This window comes from Dendrobates tinctorius, unplaced genomic scaffold (genome assembly GCF_039654945.1).
Source record: "Dendrobates tinctorius isolate UK_male_01 unplaced genomic scaffold, ASM3965494v1 ptg000070l, whole genome shotgun sequence".
NCBI lineage: Eukaryota > Metazoa > Chordata > Amphibia > Anura > Dendrobatidae > Dendrobates > Dendrobates tinctorius.
Window position 1 is genome coordinate 63,429,666 of NW_027361738.1, and position 21,104 is coordinate 63,450,769.

Below are 21,104 nucleotides of genomic sequence, written 5' to 3' on the forward strand. Positions count from 1 at the left end.
TGTACGCGGGTGTCCATCAGTGGGATCGAGGACACTGGGCCTCTTCGGTGAGGTTCTCCCGGATCCTTTTTGCTTTTTTTTTTTTTTCTACAACGTAACCTGTACACTTAGGTTTAGTGATATTTTGAGGGGGTTGTTTTGTATCTAATGCAGAGATCTGCTGTGAAATCTTGTTTGTATCCTTCTAACGCTCTTGTTCTATACGACCTCTTATCAAGTAATTGTTCCTTTTATTTACAAAATCGGATTTTTTTTTTCTTTCTTCATTTGTATATAACCTGTTAAAATTTTATGTACAGTCTTTTATATTAAACCATTCTCCTATGTAATCCGAGGCGGCATTTATTCAAGAACATCGCTCGTCTTATCACAGGAGGAATGACAAGAAAAAACCAATGTGTCTTCCTTTATTGTTTGCACAGGTTTTGGCCACAGAGGGGGATAAATGGAGAGCGGGACACACAAGGGGCAGGTACATTCAGTGCATCGAGCGGAGGCGACAGCAATGTCTAGAAGGGGCGGAATACAAAAACAGCAGCTCTGGCACAAGCGATGGCCGTCCGATACATACCGCCTGCCGTACCGCCTCCACACGCTCCAGCATAGTTGTACAACATGCCACAAATTTTTCAAGTGCTTTTTAAAGCTTCTGGTGTTGTTCAAGTCTACAGGAAAAATATAATACACAGAGCATTGTGCCCTTTTACTTCACTGTCTGGCAACATTTTAGGCCAAAATTTTAATAGAACATTAAGTGTTTGATACAAGCCTAGAAGGGAATCAATCGCCAGGTTTTTGCTACCCTATCTGGGATGAGCATGATGTAGTGTAAGAGACCTGAATTCCAGCGATGTGTCACTTACTGGGCGGCTTGCTGCGGTTTTGCTAAAATCCCCGTTTTCTCTGCTGCAGATCTAGCCAGTCAATGCTGAGCTCTGTATAACCCCGCCCACATCACTGATTGGCAACTTTCTGCCTATACACAGAAAAAGGGGTGGGGTTATACATTACTTATGATTAGGGAGGACTCCATGGCTGCAGGGTTAATAGTCCTCTAGTGATAATCTGTTGCTGATAAAACTGGGAGGTTATAAAACCAACATTAAACAACTCAGTAATGCAACACGTTGCGTTTGGCGCAGGTCGCCGCACCATCAAAACTACGCATGCGGCGGCAAACATGCCTGTGTACCCAATGCTGAAGATAGGGTACGCAGGCCACACGCAGCGGCATGTGCCCATAGGTGGAGCTGACCGGAGGAGGCGTGGCAGGGGGTGGAGCTTCACAGCAAGCTAGTGTGAAATTAGCCTAACTACGCCTGGCCCCTACTCAGATTACAGGGCAAAAACCTGGTACCAGATTCCCTTTAAAAGGGGTTGTCCAGTCTGAGAAGAAAAAGCTGCAGTCACTTTTACGTGACTGCCGGATCGCTTCAGCGTACGATGAGCAGACTGCCACAATTTTCCAGTATTCCTCGTACGGGTGGGCAGTCACATGATTGCATTTATGTGGATTTGCATACCTGGGGTCATCTGCCAATTAGATTCTCCCCTTCTTCTCATTGGTCTGTTGGAGGAGAATCTAGTCTGCATGTGTGACCGCAAGAAGTCATATGACTGGCCACGCGAAGGGGAGAACTGCAGACTTTCCTTCCAAGGCCAGGATCTCACATGCGAGAAACGCCGACAAGTCTTGCATGTTAATACCCGGCACTGCTGCCGGCACTCGGAGCAGAGCGTGCAGCTGCATGTATTGTTATGCGGCCGCACGCTCCGATCCAAGTTTCTCACGTGTGATCCCGCCCTAGTCTGGAAAATTCCTTTAAGCCAGATCTATCCTCTCGGATGGCAGTAAATAATATTGGGAAAAGTAGTGTAAAGTTCCACAATTTACAATTTTACAGCAATTTTATGATGTTCATCTTTCCATCGCTGACCGATGTAACATAAGAAAATCTTAAATTCTCCATAAAAGATGGAGTCTGATTGATTACTATGGGTAATTGCTCCACTTTTCATGTGCAGGAAATCAAAGCTTAAGTAACGTCCCATAGTCTTAAGGGTTGTCTACTGGTATATAAAGCCTCTTCCCTCCTTTCATATCAGCTGAAGTAATGACAGATGTCTGTGTTTTTTCAGCACCAGTCACATACCCATAAGACTCATAGTTCTGCTTTTATTATTGGAATGACGTCGGCACCAGTCTCTGTATCCTGAGAATTTTCCTCCCGAAGGCTTCAACCAGGACTAAAGTCTAAAGCATTAAAGAAGCCCTTCCATCAATGATTTTATCCTCGTAATATATTGCAGTCATCATATTACACAGCACTGTGTACTTACAATTGCTCATTTTGCCTTTCTACCTGGATAATTTTTCTCTGCTCTATTTAGAAACAGGAGGTCAATTTACCCTGTATGAATCACTGAAAAAAGTCTCTAGAAGGGGGGAGGAAGGAGCAGGTGGGTCAGGCGTTGAAGAAGGGAATGATGAATGCAGGGACAAGATACTTCCTTTTTCTACATAGATTGGAAAAAAGTAGAATTATCCAGGTAGAAAGACAAAATGAGCAATTGTAAGGACACAGTGCTATATGATGACTGCAATATATTGAGGATAAACATTTTGATGGGAGGAGGAATGCTTCTTTAACTTGTCATGTAGTTTTGGTTCAGTTTAAAAAATGTTTGGCCTAAAAGATTCTTGAAAAATATAAATCTAGAATTTTTTCATAATAGTGGCTGAAATGACATGGAGTAGTTCTCTTACTTCTGTGTTGTGCTGTTAGACATCAAGTTCAAAACCACCAGATAGAAATCTATATTATAACTTGGATGTGAGTGGAGAAACATTGTATTGGTGGTGGGGCTTATTCATTCTCAGAACAGTGGGGAGAGGCTCCTGCTGCAGCCAGAGTGTTTTATAGCCGGAGACAGGGGTGTAAATATAGACAGTGCAAGAGCCTAATCGTGCCCAAACAGATCCTTTGGTAGAAGACAGCCAATAGTATTGAAGACCTGCGACTGTTGTTGGGAACCCTGTTGAAAACTTTGCATTCAAGATTAAAAAAAAATGAATAAATGAGGCACTAGCTGATCTCTTACGACAAATGAAAATTTGTCATAGGAGATTTGATTGTAAAATAAAAGGAAAAATGATGAAAGTAAACAAGTAACTGAATGAATTGCTCAGCTTTTTGTGTATTTTCTACATTTCCTTACAATAGAATATTCGATTGATGGGGCAATGCTGAACTGTGGGGGCCAATGTGATAAAGGGGTGCTCCACTAGTAGAATACTAATGACAAAGGAAAATGTCAAAATCAGATGGGTTGGGGACGGGGTCTAGTGCTCCATCTTATCAGCTGTTGCAAACTCTAGTAGCGGACAGAGTTCAGGCGCTGGTAACCGCTGATCGTGGGATGTCAGACTCCCCCCAAATATGATTGTGATGACCTATCCTAAAGGGCCCATCAGTTGACGAATAGCACTCATCCCCATGTTAGTCTATGGGGCAGCGCCGACGAAAATATCCAGCGCAGCGGCGTTTGATACGATTTTCAGATGGCACGCGGCCACGCTAGCCCATGAGTCCATGGAAACCATCAGACAGCACTCCGATTTCTATGTACTGTCAAAATGGAAAAAAATCACTCTCCCCTGGGCTCAGATGTTCTTTTATATTACATGATTGTCCTGCACAGCCTGTAATAATAGGTAGAGCAACCAGTCGATGTCATTTCTGCCACTTCGTCGATTCTGATAATATTGGTGTTTAGTTATTAAAATAAAAAATAAATAACTTTACTTCAAGTTTCAGAATAGATTTTTATCCCCTTGTAAAGTCTATTCCCCCCCCTCTCATTCACAAATCATATGGCTTCCACTGATAAAAATCTAACCATTAAAAAAAAATAATAATACAGTACTGTCATGGTGAAAGGCATAATAAACATCTTGAATAAATTTCTTTAAAGTTTTTTTTTTTTTTTTTTTTGGTGGCCTGCACAGGAAACAAAACCGGCTGTGTTTCGGTGAGTGTTGCTTGAGGCACTTTTTGGTGGTAGCTGCCTGGTCCAGGTCCAGTCCTCTTGTCATTTGTCCCTCGTGAGCACGGTTTCTGTCAGCTGGATGAGGGCGTCTCTTTCGGGGGACGGCTGCAGCTTGCTGATCTCGCGGATTGCTTCACTACAGTAGCGCTGGGCGAGGTAGGTGGTTTGGTGAACGCCGTCACTCTGGTCGGTGGAAAGAGAGAGTTACTCGATCACGTGGATCCTCTACAGATCTACAGTTAGCCACATTTAGTTTGGCGTAATCTGTTCCTTAAAGGCTTCCGTACAGATTATAGTTGTCAATCTCAGAGGGATCGGCCGACAGTCTAATATTTATGGTGGGCACCAACAGATTATGTAAAGGAAGGGAAGGCTCTGGCCTGCTGATACTCAATGGCGCTGAGATAGGTCTCTGCTAGAGGAGCCTGGTGGCAGCTCAGATGCGGGGGAGCACGTGAATGCTCGGCTGGGCATAGCACCCCTGGTACATGGTGAAAAGCAAGGTTTCTGAGTCATCCCTGGACATAAGCGATGACACCTGGCCGTGGTTCATGCACCTTACTTTGCCGCATGGTGATGGTTGCAGTCACCATTTTTTATGCATAAATCCAAATATTTGCATGCACCACCAACCAGATAAGGCCTCAGGGCTGTGGCTAGATCACACAGATGTGATACAGGGGTTTAGTATGATCCATTATATGTTGTGCTACGACGGTATGTTACCCTAAATGCAATGGAGAACACAGTCTACAAGTGTAATATGAGCTGGTAGAGATGGTGTGCCCCTTTATATGGTCCGCCAACACAGCTTTGCATAAACTCCCCCTCATATAATGAGCTATTCCACTACTAGAAGGGTGGATTGCTGTTTAGGCAGCTCACTGACATTTATTTGTAAGTTTTAAATTTTTTCATAAGGTTATAAACAACCAGATAAAGTCAGCAAATCGCCCCGAGTGTCAGCAGAAGGAAGATGTGAAATCATCCGCGCAATTAGTAAATATGGGGTGTGGAGCGCGTTTCTCCACTGGTCTCCTGTGTGAGCGTCTTACCTGTCGGACATACTGCCGCGCTAGTTCAACGTCTCCCGGTGAAGTGAATCTCCGCATTATCATAGCGTTCAATTCCGGGAACTGCAAGCAAGAGGACATGTTGGTAACAATCATTACACAAAACACTGAGAAATCACAGTAAGGCTACTTTCACTCTAGCGTTTTTTTTTGCACTGTGCTGCGTGCGCAGTCCAAACGCATCAAGCGTTTTGTATGTGTTTGCTTATTTTTTGCGCATGCGTTTTAACCAGTTTGACTCTTAAAACGCATGCATTTTTAAACGCTGATGTGCGCACGTCAGCATTCCCATAGACTAATGCTTTTTTTGCGCATTCCTTGCGCATGCGTTTTTTTGACACAGGTTGGGCGCACAGAAAATGCAACATGGTGCGTCCGGCGTGCATAGGCGCACACTACAAAAAAATGCATGCGCACAAAAACACAAACGCTAGACAATGTGCACCCATGTGAAACATAGGGGCGCATTGTGCATGTATGCGCACGCAGCGCAAAAAAACGCTAGTGTGAAACCAGCCAAAGTGAATGAAGTCAGCAGAACGTTACATGTGCGGTGGTTTCCTGCACTCGTGTGTTATACTTTCTATGTAGGAAAAGCAAAAAGTTCCTTATCCCCTTAGTGACCAAGCCAATTTTGACCTTAAATCAAAGTAAAATATTTGGAAAAAACAAAAACAAAATACATTTTCCTTGTCTGTCAGCACTGACACCTCTTGTCAATTTAATCACACACTTTCCAGAGGAATTTGTCAATGGTAACTTTGCATTTACTAGGTTCCCCGCTCCGCTGGATCACATATTTAGATTTAGTAGGAAAACTTTATGTCAGTCATGGTGTTTGGTGCCGAAGAACAGAAATAGGAGGACGCAACTTATTTCACATTATAGACCGGAAGAAGCTTATAGTTCTACATAACTGTATAGAAAGTAATGTCTGTTAGACACAGACTTACGGACAGGTTTCTTCTCCGGTACGTTACCTGTTGACAAGCAAATAAAACTGGACCAGTGGCTAATCCTAACTTCAGATCTGCTGCTGCTGGTTTTCCCAACTGATCGGCACAAGAAGTAAAATCCAACACATCATCGATGAGCTGTGTGATGGGGAAAAAAAGAACAACTTTATGTGAGACTAGAAATAACTTTGCTTTGTGCTATTTAGGAACATGTATTAGGGATGTTTTACAAAGACTGAAAGCTATTCCCTCATCCATAGGTTATCCACAGGGGGTAACTGGAACCCCCACCATTCTAGAGAACAGGAATAGAAAAGGTGCACATGCTCGCTCTCCACTCCAATCTTATTTGCCATCATAATCTGCAACACTTTACATATATCATCTCTGTCCCCAATGGGGATCACAATCTAAATTCCCCATCAGTCTTTGGCATGTGGGAAGAAACCCATGCAAACACAGGGAGAACATACAAACTACTTGCAGATGTTGCCCTTGGTGGGATTTGAATCCAGGACCCCCCTCCCCGAGGTACAAAGCAACAGTGCTAACCACTGAACCACCATGCTGCCCTGACTGATGAGGCTCTGCATTGCCATCTCCTCGGGATCAGTGGGGGTCCCAGCAGTTAGTAAGATTTCCCCTTATTCCTTTTACCCTATACTTTCGATCATGAAAAATCATTTTCAAGTGAAACTGAACACTACTACTCCTAGCACATCATGTATCAGGAAAGCATAAAAAAAAAAAGGAAAGATCCCGCACCAATTTCTTACAAACACTGGAGATGACTACCTGGAAGGCTATCCCTATGTTCTTCCCATACTGGTATGCAATCTCATGGACTGTAGGATCGGGACACGCCAAGATGGACACCTGGAATTACAGAGAAATCCACTGTGAGTAACTGTAATTAACATTTTGTTTCTTCAACAACACAGACTATAATTTTATACAACACCAAATCCATCTACACTTTTTAAATAGGTCTCTAATTCCAAGAAATCAAATTGGAAAAAAATAAAATAAAAATCACATGACGAAAGATGGCTACCACGGCCATACAGCTTTTAAAAAAAAAACCAAAAACAATTATAGAGTTGCATTTGTCAATAATGAGGATAATGAATATAAGCTCTCAGTTAAAGCTCATCTAGCCTTTAGTGTGACTTTCGAATAGGTGACCGTTTGTACACAAGGACTAACACTACTTCTGGCAGTAAATTAATTGTGTCCTGCATTGTTCATCAGTTTTTCCCTCTCCAGGCACCAGCTTTTCAGTTGTCGCTGAGCTTTTATTGGCTAGGTTGGAAGAAAAGAAAGAGAGCAGGATTTTTGTTCTGTCGTCTTTATGCACCACAACAGCATTGAGGACATTATACAGCCATACAGAGCAGTGTAGCTGTGAATCCAGCTCTGGGTTTTTTCTTTTTCATAAAAATTTGCAACACAGGTTGTATGTGCATCTGTGCCTCTCACTTTGCTTTTTCTCATTCCCTTCTCCAGAGACTTCAACAGGCAGCTGTAATCTGATCCCTCAGTGACCTGGCAGTACATGTGGTTTTCACAGAGATTAATTTGAGGGGGTGTTTCAGATTGTACAAAAAAGTTTATAAGGCAGGAGTGAGATGTGGCTCATAAGTGGATGAAGAAGCATAATTCTTTGACAAGAGGTTTGTTGAAATGGCAGTGGCCATTTTAGAAACTGGGTCTTGTTTGGATACTTCTTATGTAAATAAATTAGTATCAGCAAAAGATGAAGGGGCCAATACTTTCATGTCATAACTTTAGAGTTTTCTATGGAATCATTGAATGGACTATGTATGTACTGCATCTACCAAGAGAGAAGAAAAAAAACCCCAAACAATTGTGAAGCACTTATTCATAGAACTTCGTGGTATTGCTTTGCTATTCCTCCTGGAAAGGACACAGTAATGGCACAAAACAGAATTCTAAGACACAATGAGCCAAAACTGTAAGAATGCAGACATCTACTAAAACTGACACATCTGGGGGAGTCACTAGTGATGAGTGAACACGCTTGGATAAGTGATGAGTGAACACGCTTGGATAAGGTGTTATCCGCATGCTCGGGTGCTAACCGACTGTCTTCCGCGTGCTCGAAAAATATGTTCAAGTCCCCACGGCTGTTCGACAGCTGCAACACATGCAGGGATTGCCTAACAAAGAGGGGATCCCTGCATGTGCTGTGGCTGTCGAACAGCAGTGGGGACTCACAACATATTTTTCAAAGACGCTCGGTTAGTACCCGAGCATGCGGATAACACCTTATCCAAGCACGTTCACTCATCATTAATAAGGTCCTGTGCCAAGAATTTCCACACTTCCCCTTGAGACAGCTAACTGGTATTAGCGAAACGCGTGTCGGGGTGTCCCGGGACGCGGTGGTGGCGCTCCACTTTGTGAGTATTCATCTCTCCCTGTTTTCCCCGGTCTTACTTTTGTTTTGACATTTTTTCCCATGCGGTTATCAACGGTGGGCTAACTTAGGCTATGGATACCCAGGCCCTACATTTGTGCATGGGATTATTTCCACTATGGGATGTCATTGTCTGACATTTAATTCCATGGGGGTCAGGTATATGGGGAAAGTCACACTAGTTATGATGGTATGAGCGCTACACGTTTCCCGGTTCTGGTGTCTACTTGTATACATTATCCGTATATGTGTTATGCATTTTATCCTTTTTGTATGTGGTAATAAAGTTTATACTTTTTATGTAAAACTCCTGTTGTTCTCTGGTTTCTCTGATATTTTTCGAAGACGCTCGGTTAGTACCCGAGCATGCGGATAACACCTTATCCAAGCAAGTTCGCTCCTCATTAATGGGTACATTTAAAGTGGGATGATGCAGCAATAAACCATATTAATAGAAAACCCCACTATTATTTACTGATGTTACTACCTATCAGTAGTGATAGAAAACAGCATCTATAAAGAACCGTAGAGGAGATTAGCCAATGGTATCCTGTGCATGAATGCAAATATGTAAGCAGCCCATAATGACGTGTATTTTGCTGGGCCCTACATACATGTATGGTGCGCGGTTTGCCTAGTACTAGAAATAATAGACTGATTACACGGGAGCTCGCATTTAGCTATAGGAAATGCGGAACGTACATACTGCTTTACAGCTGTTGGCGATCAGACTCGCCGTCTTCTTAAACGTCTTTTCAAGGTAGTGAGCGAAGCGTTCATTTTCATTCTCTTTGGAGCCCAACTGAAGAAATTCACCTTAGGTAACACAAGATAACAGATTAGTGCAATACAATACATGCAATCAATGATTATACAATAATGGCACCCAGTGAAATCATTAGGCTATGGCTCCGTCCAAGGCTGAGATGGGGTAAAGGTGCAGACTGAAATCTCTGCCTCGGACACCATTACAGCTTGAGTACATCGGGGGAAAATAAAGTGATTTTTCATCAAGTTAATAAATAATTCCCTATCCTATAAATAGAGGATCGGTTATTAGTTGCTCGGGGTCCGACCTCTGGGACCACTAAATATCCCGAGAACAAGCCAGTCTGAATGGAGCAGATGTTGAGCATGTGCACCGCCACTCCAATCATTCTCTATGGGATTCCCGGAGACAGTCGAGGGCTATGCCCCGCTAGATCCTATAGAGAATGAATGAATGAAGCAGAGGTGGGCATGCTTGTCATCTGCTTAATTCAGACGTAGCTCTTCAGAGCTCAATTCTCGGGATCTTCAGGGTTCCCAGCAGTAAGCTATCCTCTATTCCATCGATATGGGACAAATTACAAACCCTTTAAGTATTACATGGTACCCATTACCTCTAAGGGTGGCGCTGCTTTTTTCTAGGCTACTAGAGGGGATCCCTCCCCTATATTATCCCAATCTGGAGAACCAGTTTAACAGAAGGGGGATTTTCTAACCTTACTACTTACAGCAGATCCCCTTTGTAGTCAGAGCAGATCTTCCTCCAGTGCCTCGGTAGTCACAGCATGGCCCATTTCCCATAGTGATCATCTTGCCTTACGAAAAATGTAAATTATATAAAATATATCTTTCATACTAACCACGTACTAAATCTTCGATGACCTGAGATAGTACAGAAATCACATTGGCATTTCCAATCCGTGCCAGGGCTACAGAAGCTGCAGACAATATATAATCGCCTGCTAGGACAGCCTAAAATGAAAACATAAGTAGTATTAACACAGGTTTGACATTAAATTGTGCAATCAGCATAGCAATGGCAAAGGATCATACATAGGAGCAGCACCACAATCCTGGCAGGCAGGGACGGCTATGGGTTCTGGTCTGCTGCAATGAACCCAAATTCCCCAGAGCTGCACTCAACATGCAGAAGGCAATCTAGATGCGTTGTTGTACATATGCATATATTCTGCTGAGGGTAGTAATCATCATGTACAGAGGCTGCTCGTCACTAGATCTGCTGACAATAAAGAGTATCAGTCCTCATATACACGTGAGACAGCAGCACAGCGCCATTATCATGTATGATCTGCTGTTATCTATGAGCCATACAGCAGCAAGCGGTATCATGCCATGATGTTGGTTTGGGAAGGAGTCTCAAATCCCCTGTAGCCCCCTGCTTACCTTTCTTTCACCCCATATCTGGTTGACTGTCTTCTTTCCCCTTCGCGAGTTTGAGCCGTCGATGACGTCGTCGTGCACCAGGCTGGCCGTGTGGATCATTTCGGCAATGACGGCAATAGATCGCTGGCCAGGATGCATTTCCCTGCAGGGGCACAGAGAGGAATACATCAAATTTTTACATAACTCAGTTACGTTCTTGATAATTAGCAGATTCCCCCCCTCCCTTCTAAGACTAGGACGGAGGTGTCACACTTACCGACAATTGTTATAGTGGATGTTGCAGGCTCGTGCCATTAACACCACCAGTATTGGTCTCAGTGCTTTTCCTTTCCCATCAAAATAATATTCACACATTTCCCTCAGCTCCTGCGTCGTCATAAACAGCTCCTGTCATTAGGAAGAAGTAAAGATGACGATGGAGGTCACATCATTACCCATTATCATGTGCTGTAGTTAGAGGAATGAGGAATATGCAGCACATATGACCGCAGCATTGGTCCCACACTAATACATGTAATGACAGACCACCCCGTGCAGTCACAGAACCTCCCCTTCTTCCCCAAGAGATACACCAGACCACCTGAGACCAGACCAGCGCAGTCACAGCATCTCCATGTTACTTCTACTGGCAGGTACCACAGGTCCCTTACTAGTCACACCAAAACACCAACTACTGACAGCAGACCCCACTACTAGTCATAACAGGTCCCTTTACTGACACAAGACCAACCCCACATAGTCAGAGCAGGCTTTAAAGTGGTTGTCCACTTTAGAAAAATCTTGAGTAGCAGTCAGCGAGCTCCGTCGCTGTGCACAAGTGGACACCACTTCCTCCCGTTCAGAGTCGCTGAGATCACTGATTGCCTGTCGCACTGTTGATGTGATAGTCAGCACCGCAGCCAATAACAGACACCAGTAGCAGGGACAGAGACTCCGTGCTGGACCTGGGGACCGTGAGTAAAGTTTTTTTTTTTTTTTTTAATAATTATTAATAAACTGCACCCAGGTACCAAGATTTTCTTACAGGAGACAACATCTTTAATCCAGTTCCCCAGCAGTCCAAAGTATCCCTTCATCACATCCACCATACTCACAGCCGACCCTCCTGTTCTGCTATAATCCCAGGGTTAGTCACATCTACCCACTGTATGCTCAGTCCTCAGGACGCCACATATGAGCAATGACAAAGACTGACTGGCTCTTCCAAGCTAATGTGAACAGGTGCCAACTAGCAGCAGCTACCTCCATATACAATAAAAGTTTCACTCTGTAGTGCTAAAGCATGTCAATGTGAAATATATGAAATATGACTAGCAATACGGCTGCTGAAGACTAGGAAAAAATGAGACTCTTAGCACATAATTTGGCCAATTCATGCATGCATTTATTTTATTTCCTAGTATCCAGAAGCCATATTGCTATTCACATTTCATATATTTCACATTGACATGCTTTAGCACTACAGAGTGAAACGTTTTTTGTTTTTTTTTGCTTATTGCCACATATGAGCAGTCTCTGCACAGCCCTGGGATATTACAGCTCGGGTGTTAGTTCTCTGCCCGTCATCACCCTGTCCCAAAATCCCCTAATGTAAATGTGAGGGGAATGTAGGTCCTATATCAGTGGAGCAATGGAGAGAGATTCTAGAAACTGTTCCCAAATTATCTCCCTGTGAGGCCCAAAGGCTCGCAAATATATGCAATTCACAGAGTATGCTGAACGGCAAGCTTCTTACACAAGATAGGTGCAGATAATGCCCTCGGGGTGGGGGGGATGGATGAGGCACATGTGATGTGGGAATGTAATCAGACTGGGCCATTTTGGAACAAGGTCATTGCCTTGATATAAAGGGTGTATGGCGTGAAATTGGTAACAGATCCCCGTATATGTATATTGAGATTATTTGAATATGGAGTGAATCCCGACTTGCCCCTATTCATATGTCTCGCATAAACTTCTTGGATTTCAGTGGTGAGACACAACCTCCATCTATGGGGGGGAACTACAACGAGTGAGAAATAATATAATGTGATTGGAAAGAGGCGTCCAACATAAACGGAACTCGATTTGCAAATTTGAAAAGATGCGGAGTCCTTGGTTGGATCCCCCAAAGCGACCCACAAATCTAATTACAGAGACTATACACTGTTATCCCTTAATTATTACTCCTCTTTTTTCCTTCTTCTCCCACCTTCTGTGAGTTTTATACTTTGTTATTCTAGAACTGATCTGAAAATGGTTTTCAGAGATGTCGGGATTTGGGGTTAGGGTGGGTTATTGGGGAACTGAAGTTGAGTTACTTTGCTTCTGTTTTATACTATGGAATTATTAAGTCATTTATGTTATTTGATCGATGGAAAATTTGTATTTGGAGTTTTTCAATGAAAATGATTTGATTAAACAAAAAAAACAAAACAAAACAAATCCTCTGTGCAGGTTTCCCAGTGCTCACGGCTTTGTTAAATGATTAGAATTGGACTCTACAGGTGTCCCGGCTGCAGAACAAGTTCAGAATCCCACATCTGGTGTAATACACAGGAAACATCACCTTCTTGATATCCTCGTAGAGATTCTTCAAATCGCTGCTCCCAAGTTTGAAAGGATCCTTGTATTTGGCCTCGCTGTTGGTTTTGCTATAGCAGCACGCTACACGAGAAGAATAGAGGAGTCTGGATTGTGGCCGGCTGACAATGTAAAAAAAACAAAAAAGCAAAATAAATAAGTAGTGGCAGATCAGAAAAGGGGTCAAGTGAATAGGCATCAGCTGCAATACCAGACACAGCCATTAGACAAGAGTGGCGATGTGCTTGTAACAAATCATAGGAAAGACGTCTACTGGGAATTCGGTTATCAGTCCTCCTCCACAGGCTTATTACATCTGGCCCTTTGATACATCAATCAGTGGCTGCTCCCCCACATTACAGTTGAGGGGGTCACGATCAGCCCGGACCAGTATGAATGCTCCATATTAAAGGATCGCGTAATACAGGGATGGACGTAATGATTAAATAACACTGCATACAGTGAAACTTCGATTAGGTGGTCTGTTGGGGAGAGAAAACCACCCAAAACATTTGTTCCAGAATTAGCTCCGTAGGCTATGTGCACACAGTGCGGATTCTGCTGCGGATCCGCTGCAGTTCCGCAAGCAATGTACAGTACAATGATAATCAATGGATTTTAAAAACCGCAGTGCACATACTGCGGATTTTTCTGCGGTTTTAAATCTGCAGCATGTCAATTCTTTCTGCGGATTCCGCAGTGGTTTGACACCTGTTCCATTGTCCAGGTGTCAAAACATAGGGGAAAACCGCAGGCTAATCCACAGGTAAAACGCAGGTCATTTTATCTGCGGATTTACCTGCAAATCCGTGCGGAAAAATCCGCAGCACAAACCGCACCGTGTGCACTCACCCCAAAGGAGGTAGAACATTTCAATTTTTTTTTTCACTCCATTTCTTACAAGATACCTAACTTTTCTATTTTTTTTTTCCAGTGAGTAACCATATGAGGGATGATTAAAAGGGAAAAAAACTCCGTGAACTACAACCCAATTCCATCATTGTTCTTGGGTTTACTTTGTATGATGTTCATTGTGCAATATCAGTATTGTATAGTATTTGGTTTCTTTATGATAAAGTGATTAAAAAAGTTTCAAAGTTTATATACGGTAACCATTTTGCAAGACCCATAACGTTATACATGGTTTTATCGGTGAAGCAGTGTGAGGACTTGGTATTTCTGTGAGCTGAGCTGTAGTTATTATTGGTGCCATTCTGGGGCATCTAACACTATTGTTGTATCTGTTGCTATATATTATGTTGCCTCTTTGCCACAAAGAATTCCTTGTATATATGTAATATGTACTTGGCGATAATAAATTTGATTTGATTTAATCACATTTTATCATTTTTTTTGTGCGCTGGGGACAATAGGTACGGCTGGGAAGAGGGGTCTTTATATCCCAATAATCCCCTAGATCTGGGGATAGAAGACACGAGAAGCGGTTTGCACTTACCACATTATTGTGCTCACCGAGCTTCTAAATAACATTGGCTTCCACTGTACCTGCAAAAGAAGAAAGGTGGCAGCATGAATGTCACATACCCATCCAAAACCCTATGGGGCCAAAAAAAAAAAAAAAAAACCATCAACCAAACACTTCAAATGTCATTTCACTGGAAATAAGTCTTGCAGCCATGCTTTGGGGGAACCCTGAATCTGGGACTGAGGGACCCCAGAATTTCCAGGGGGAACAATCATGAACATTAAAGTCTTCTCCACACGACCACATTGCGTTACCAGCCAGTAGACTACAGCGTCACATCTACACGGCACAGGGTCACCATCAGGCTCTTCGTCCAACACTGACCGCACCAATTAATAGCACGCACCCCACTGACAATTTTTTGGCTAGACTGCCAGGAATGGCTTGAAGCAAGTTTTCTACCAATATATGATGAAGAATAGTTATGTAACTGAGAATACAGTCAAGTTAGGGGAGCTGTAACACGTGACTTATCTCATACTGATCCCCAAACACAGCCTGTATTATACTCCGGAGCTGAACTCATTCTTACGCTGGTTATTAGAAACAGTCGGTGAGCTTATGGTCAGAACAATCCCAAAAATCAGTGGGATATTTATTCCTTCCGACGTCAGATTACTGTGCATTTCCTAGTGTAAAGGCTCCCATACGGCAAACGACAGAGAAAGTTCTGAGCCGGCAAGGAATGCTGGGAGATTGCAGCTCTGGAGTATTATACAGGTCGTAAAGCTGTACATGAGATGGCTGCCTGTGGTAGACCATGATTTTGGGTCTTCCTAAAAAAAACAAAAAACGATGGAAAGGAGGTCAGATGGCAGACATGGTGAATGGTTCTATTGAGGTTCATTTGAATACTGCTTTTTGGAGGGACTTCAGACCCCTAATGGGGTCTTAAACATGATGTGAGCCCTGTGTATGTCTTCTGTACATCACATTACATGGAGGACACATATCTGGCTGTAAAGATTATCAGAATCAACTACAAACTACTAGAGGCTTCCCCCCTGCCGGCACCAATAGATAAGTCTGTGAGGATAGAGTCTACACATGTCCTTACACAAGGTCAGGGCACAGGACGGTCACACACAGGCTACATGGGTGGAAGAAGAGGCCATGTGAACCCTTTGGGTCGTAAAATCAGCTATTTATTACAGTTGCAGCATTGTGGGTGAGATTTTAGAAAACATCGTACGCACGATACGGAGAAAATCCAAAGCAGAAATTAACTTGTGCTGCAGATTTCGCTCTTTGCGATGCAAACCTTGGCTGCTCTAACTGTAAAGAATCCTTTATTATCGAGAAAGCACTTTATTACCTACGGTCTTCTAGAATGAGCAGTCAGCTCGCCTCCAGAAAATGGCACATGTGTGCTGCCACTCCAAAGTCTACAGAGCTGACGAACATAGCAGAAGGGTAAGGGTGTGTGCACACGTTGCGGATTACCCTGCGGATTTCGCCAAATCCGCATGTAAATTCGCAGGTAAAATGACCTGTTTTATCTGCGGATTTGGTGCAGATTTTGTGCGGCTTTCCACTGCGTTTTTACACCTGCGGATTCCAACAATGGAATAGGTGTCAAACCTCTGCGGATCCAAACAAAGAATTGACATGCTGCGGATTTAAATCCGGGGAAAAATCTGCAGCATGTGCACAGCGTTTTCCATTTCTCATAGACTTTAATGGTACTGTACAACGCAGCAGAATCTGCAACGTGTGCACATACCCTAAGGGCCTGGTAGCAAGATCTCCGCACCTTCACGAAAGACTTTGGGCCCAATATTGGTGACAGGTGGAGGTCTCAGTGGCTGTTATCACCTATTCAGGGGTTTGATAATACTTTGCCATTTCCAGAATACCCCTTTATGTCTCCATTGTGTAGTTCTTGGGATAAAAAAAAAGCCCAATATTTTCTGTCAGGGACATCCCATTCATTGACCTAGCTGCCCACCCTTGAACTCTCTCCAGCCCCCTATACCCATTTTACAATGTACACCTCAAAACTGGACCTTGCATGTGAGATTTGGTTTTGAAAGGAACTTTTTTTTTACATGAGAAATACTTAGGAAAATAGAATAAAAAAAAAAAAAAAACACAAATAGGAATCAGTCATTTCTATACAAAACAAGGAAAAAAAGGAAAGTTTGAATAAGGACTTAAACCCAGCTGAGGACATTTTGGTAATAAATGAGTGTGAGGAAGGGAGCTGCACCCAGGACATAGCATACAGGGCAATAAACACCGTGCACAAGGCTATAAACAGCGCTGACGCTCCTGGGGCAGAGGTGAGGAGGAGTCCCATCAGCCTGGGAGATCAATGTACATCACCCAGGTCTTCTCATTCATTCCAGGGTGACAGGATCCGGAGAGCAGCGCTGTCACAGGCTCAGGGGACCACGACCCGGAGAGCAGCGCTGTCACAGGCTCAGGGGACCACGACCCGGAGAGCAGCGCTGTCACAGGCTCAGGGGACCACGACCCGGAGAGCAGCGCTGTCACAGGCTCAGAGGGGACCACGACCCGGAGAGCAGCGCTGTCACAGGCTCAGAGGGGACCACGACCCGGAGAGCAGCGCTGTCACAGGCTCAGAGGGGACCACGACCCGGAGAGCAGCGCTGTCACAGGCTCAGAGGGGACCACGACCCGGAGAGCAGCGCTGTCACAGGCTCAGAGGGGACCACGACCCGGAGAGCAGCGCTGTCACAGGCTCAGAGGGGACCACGACCCGGAGAGCAGCGCTGTCACAGGCTCAGAGGGGACCACGACCCGGAGAGCAGCCCTGTCACAGGCTCAGAGGGGACCACGACCTGGAGAGCAGCGCTGTCACAAGGCTCAGGGGACCACGACCCGGAGAGCAGCGCTGTCACAGGCTCAGGGGACCATGACCTGGAGAGCAGCGCTGTCAGGCCATGTGCACACGATGCAGATTTGCAGCGTTTCCGCAGCGGATTTTACCGCGCAGAAACGTTGCATATCCGCATTGTGATGTACAGTACCTTTAAAATGAATGAAAAAAAAAAAAAAACGCTGTGCAGACGCTGCGGATTTTTCCGCGGTACAAAATCCGCAGCATGTTGCTTCTTTTGTGCGGTTTTCTATCGCCCCTGTTACCAAATCCGCAGGGGGAAGACCGCAATGGAAAACCGCACAAAATCCGCATGAAAACCGCGTGAAAAATGGAAGAAATCCGCAGGAAAAATGCAGGTCATTTGACCTGCGGTTTTCTTCCATTCTGCACGGAAAAATCCGCAGGGCTCAAAACCCCGTCTGCACTCAGCCTCACAGGCTCAGGGGGACCACGACCCGGAGAGCAGCGCTGTCCCAGGCTGACACGTGATGTCACATAACCATCTCATGTTAAACAAACACAACTCTATAGAAAGCATTGGAAAATGTGCACAAGTGACAGCGACATGATGGCAAAGAGGCGACAAGACTCGAACTAAACTCCATTCATTGTGTGCCCCATAGACGAACACGTAATGCCGGGCAGTGCAGAGGGCCGGGGGGGGGATATATTACACACTACGGAGCACAAACTGCAGAACCTAGTGCAGAGCACACAGGAAACATGGCTGCAGCATAGCAAAGAGAATTAAGTGCAGGCACACCATACGCAGGGCGCACACCATACGCAGGGCGCACACGGCGGTACACTATATACAGGGCGCCCACGGCGGTACACTATATACAGGGCGCCCACGGCGGTACACTATATACAGGGCGCACACTATATACAGGGCGCACACGGCGGTACACTATATACAGGGCGCACACTATATACAGGGCGCCCACGGCGGTACACTATATACAGGGCGCACACTATATACAGGGCGCACACGGCGGTACACTATATACAGGGCGCCCGCAGTCATACACTATATACAGGGCGCCCACGGCGGTACACTATATTCAGGGCGCCCACGGCGGTACACTATATTCAGGGCGCCCACGGCGGTACACTATATTCAGGGCGCCCACGGCGGTACACTATATTCAGGGCGCCCACGGCGGTACACTATATACAGGGCGCACACTATATACAGGGCGCACACGGCGGTACACTATATACAGGGCGCACACGGCGGTACACTATATACAGGGCGCACACGGCGGTACACTATATACAGGGCGCACACGGCGGTACACTATATACAGGGCGCACACGGCGGTACACTATATACAGGGCGCACACGGCGGTACACTATATACAGGGCGCACACGGCGGTACACTATATACAGGGCGCACACGGCGGTACACTATATACAGGGCGCACACGGCGGTACACTATATACAGGGCGCACACGGCGGTACACTATATACAGGGCGCACACGGCGGTACACTATATACAGGGCGCACACGGCGGTACACTATATACAGGGCGCACACGGCGGTACACTATATACAGGGCGCACACGGCGGTACACTATATACAGGGCGCACACGGCGGTACACTATATACAGGGCGCACACGGCGGTACACTATATACAGGGCGCACACGGCAGTACACTATATACAGGGCGCACACGGTAGTACACTATATACAGGGCGCACACGGTAGTACACTATATACAGGGCGCACACAGTAGTACACTATATACAGGGCGCACACAGTAGTACACTATATACAGGGCGCACACAGTAGTACACTATATACAGGGCGCACACAGTAGTACACTATATACAGGGCGCACACAGTAGTACACTATATACAGGGCGCACACAGTAGTACACTATATACAGGGCGCACACAGTAGTACACTATATACAGGGCGCACACAGTAGTACACTATATACAGGGCGCACACAGTAGTACACTATATACAGGGCGCACACAGTAGTACACTATATACAGGGCGCACACAGTAGTACACTATATACAGGGCGCACACAGTAGTACACTATATACAGGGCGCACACAGTAGTACACTATATACAGGGCGCACACAGTAGTACACTATATACAGGGCGCACACAGTAGTACACTATATACAGGGCGCACACAGTAGTACACTATATAAAGGGCGCACACAGCAGTACACTATATACAGGGCGCACACAGCAGTACACTATATACAGGGCGCACACAGTAGTACACTATATACAGGGCGCACACAGTAGTACACTATATACAGGGCGCACACAGCAGTACACTATATAAAGGGCGCACACAGCAGTACACTATATACAGGGCGCACACAGTAGTACACTATATACAGGGCGCACACAGTAGTACACTATATACAGGGCGCACACAGTAGTACACTATATACAGGGCGCACACAGTAGTACACTATATACAGGGCGCACACAGTAGTACACTATATACAGGGCGCACACAGTAGTACACTATATACAGGGCGCACACAGTAGTACACTATATACAGGGCGCACACAGTAGTACACTATATACAGGGCGCACACAGTAGTACACTATATACAGGGCGCACACAGTAGTACACTACTTCCGCTGCATACTCAGCTGCTCGCCCTCTATGAATGGGAGCCGCACGCAGGAGCATGGTCTCTGCCGGTGTCACTGTGACCTTCCCCCTTGTCCTCACCTTCCCTGCTGCTGCCGCTCGGCTCCAGCCTCCCCCTTGGCCGCTGTGCACACCTCGTACCCCGGGCAGGGAAGCCGCACGATGTGCACAGCACCGTATCCTCCAACCCCAGCCACCGCTCATTATCAGCCTTCACCGCCGCCACCACCCGGCGCCCGACAAATGGCAAGCCCCGCCCCCTCCACACTTGCACCAGAACCGGATGTGACAAGAAGGAAGTCGGAAACGCTTGGTCGGCCATTTTTACTGAGGGTATGGCTGCATTCTGCTTTAGAAAACACGTACAGCGATGTTGTGTCGTAAACAACTAATATAAGGTGACGTAATTAGTAAGGAAGTACCGGCAACTGAAATGTGACGGGGATAGCGGGATGATACGTCATCATAAGAGGACGCGGGTGTCGCGACCTCAATTTACTTCCATATATGGAGCGAGCACGTCATGTGACCTGCCCTCCTGTGCAGCATTGGAAGAAATTGTGCAAAGTTTTCCTGCCTGCTGTCGCCACTAGGGGGCGGTAACTGCACACGCAATTACCCCCTTAAAGGTGAGGCCATTTTTTTTTTTTTTTTTTTTTTTGTATTTTCGCTTTTTTTTTCTTCCAAGAGCCATAGCGTCTGGGGAGGAGGTGCAGTGAGCAAAAAAACGGAATTTTTTTTTTTTACAACATTAAGTAATTTTATATCCTATATTTTTTTGCATTTCTTTACATTTAGAGAGAACCCATTACCAGGATATGAGTGACGAGTGTTTGCGCTTATTTTATTCCCGCTGGTCCCCTGAGTTTTCAGCGTTTTTCT

At 45.1% G+C, this 21,104-nt stretch overlaps 2 protein-coding genes across 5 annotated transcripts in view; one reads left to right on the plus strand and one right to left on the minus strand.

Annotated features, from left to right (window-relative positions):
* Positions 1–391: 391 nt before the first annotated feature.
* Positions 392–20,534, minus strand: PDSS1 (decaprenyl diphosphate synthase subunit 1). The gene is made up of 11 exons (XM_073581764.1): positions 20,304–20,534; positions 14,710–14,759; positions 13,240–13,375; positions 10,948–11,078; positions 10,692–10,833; positions 10,148–10,259; positions 9,226–9,335; positions 6,875–6,955; positions 6,104–6,217; positions 5,106–5,186; positions 392–4,233 (listed from the first exon to the last, which is right to left on the minus strand). The coding sequence occupies exons 1-11, from the start codon at positions 20,424–20,426 to the stop codon at positions 4,093–4,095; spliced, it is 1,221 nt and encodes a 406-aa protein (XP_073437865.1). The 5' UTR covers positions 20,427–20,534; the 3' UTR covers positions 392–4,092.
* The window catches only part of LOC141095628 (protein adenylyltransferase SelO-like), a 52,267-nt gene continuing 51,648 nt past the window's right edge, over positions 20,486–21,104 (plus strand). For 2 of the 4 annotated variants that reach the window (XM_073581751.1, XM_073581750.1), the window contains exon 1: positions 20,650–20,851. The gene's annotated coding sequence lies outside the window, so the exon portion shown is untranslated. Of the gene's footprint in view, positions 20,621–20,649; positions 20,852–21,104 lie in introns of those variants that run through there. The other 2 variants (XM_073581752.1, XM_073581748.1) reach the window with 2 other exon arrangements.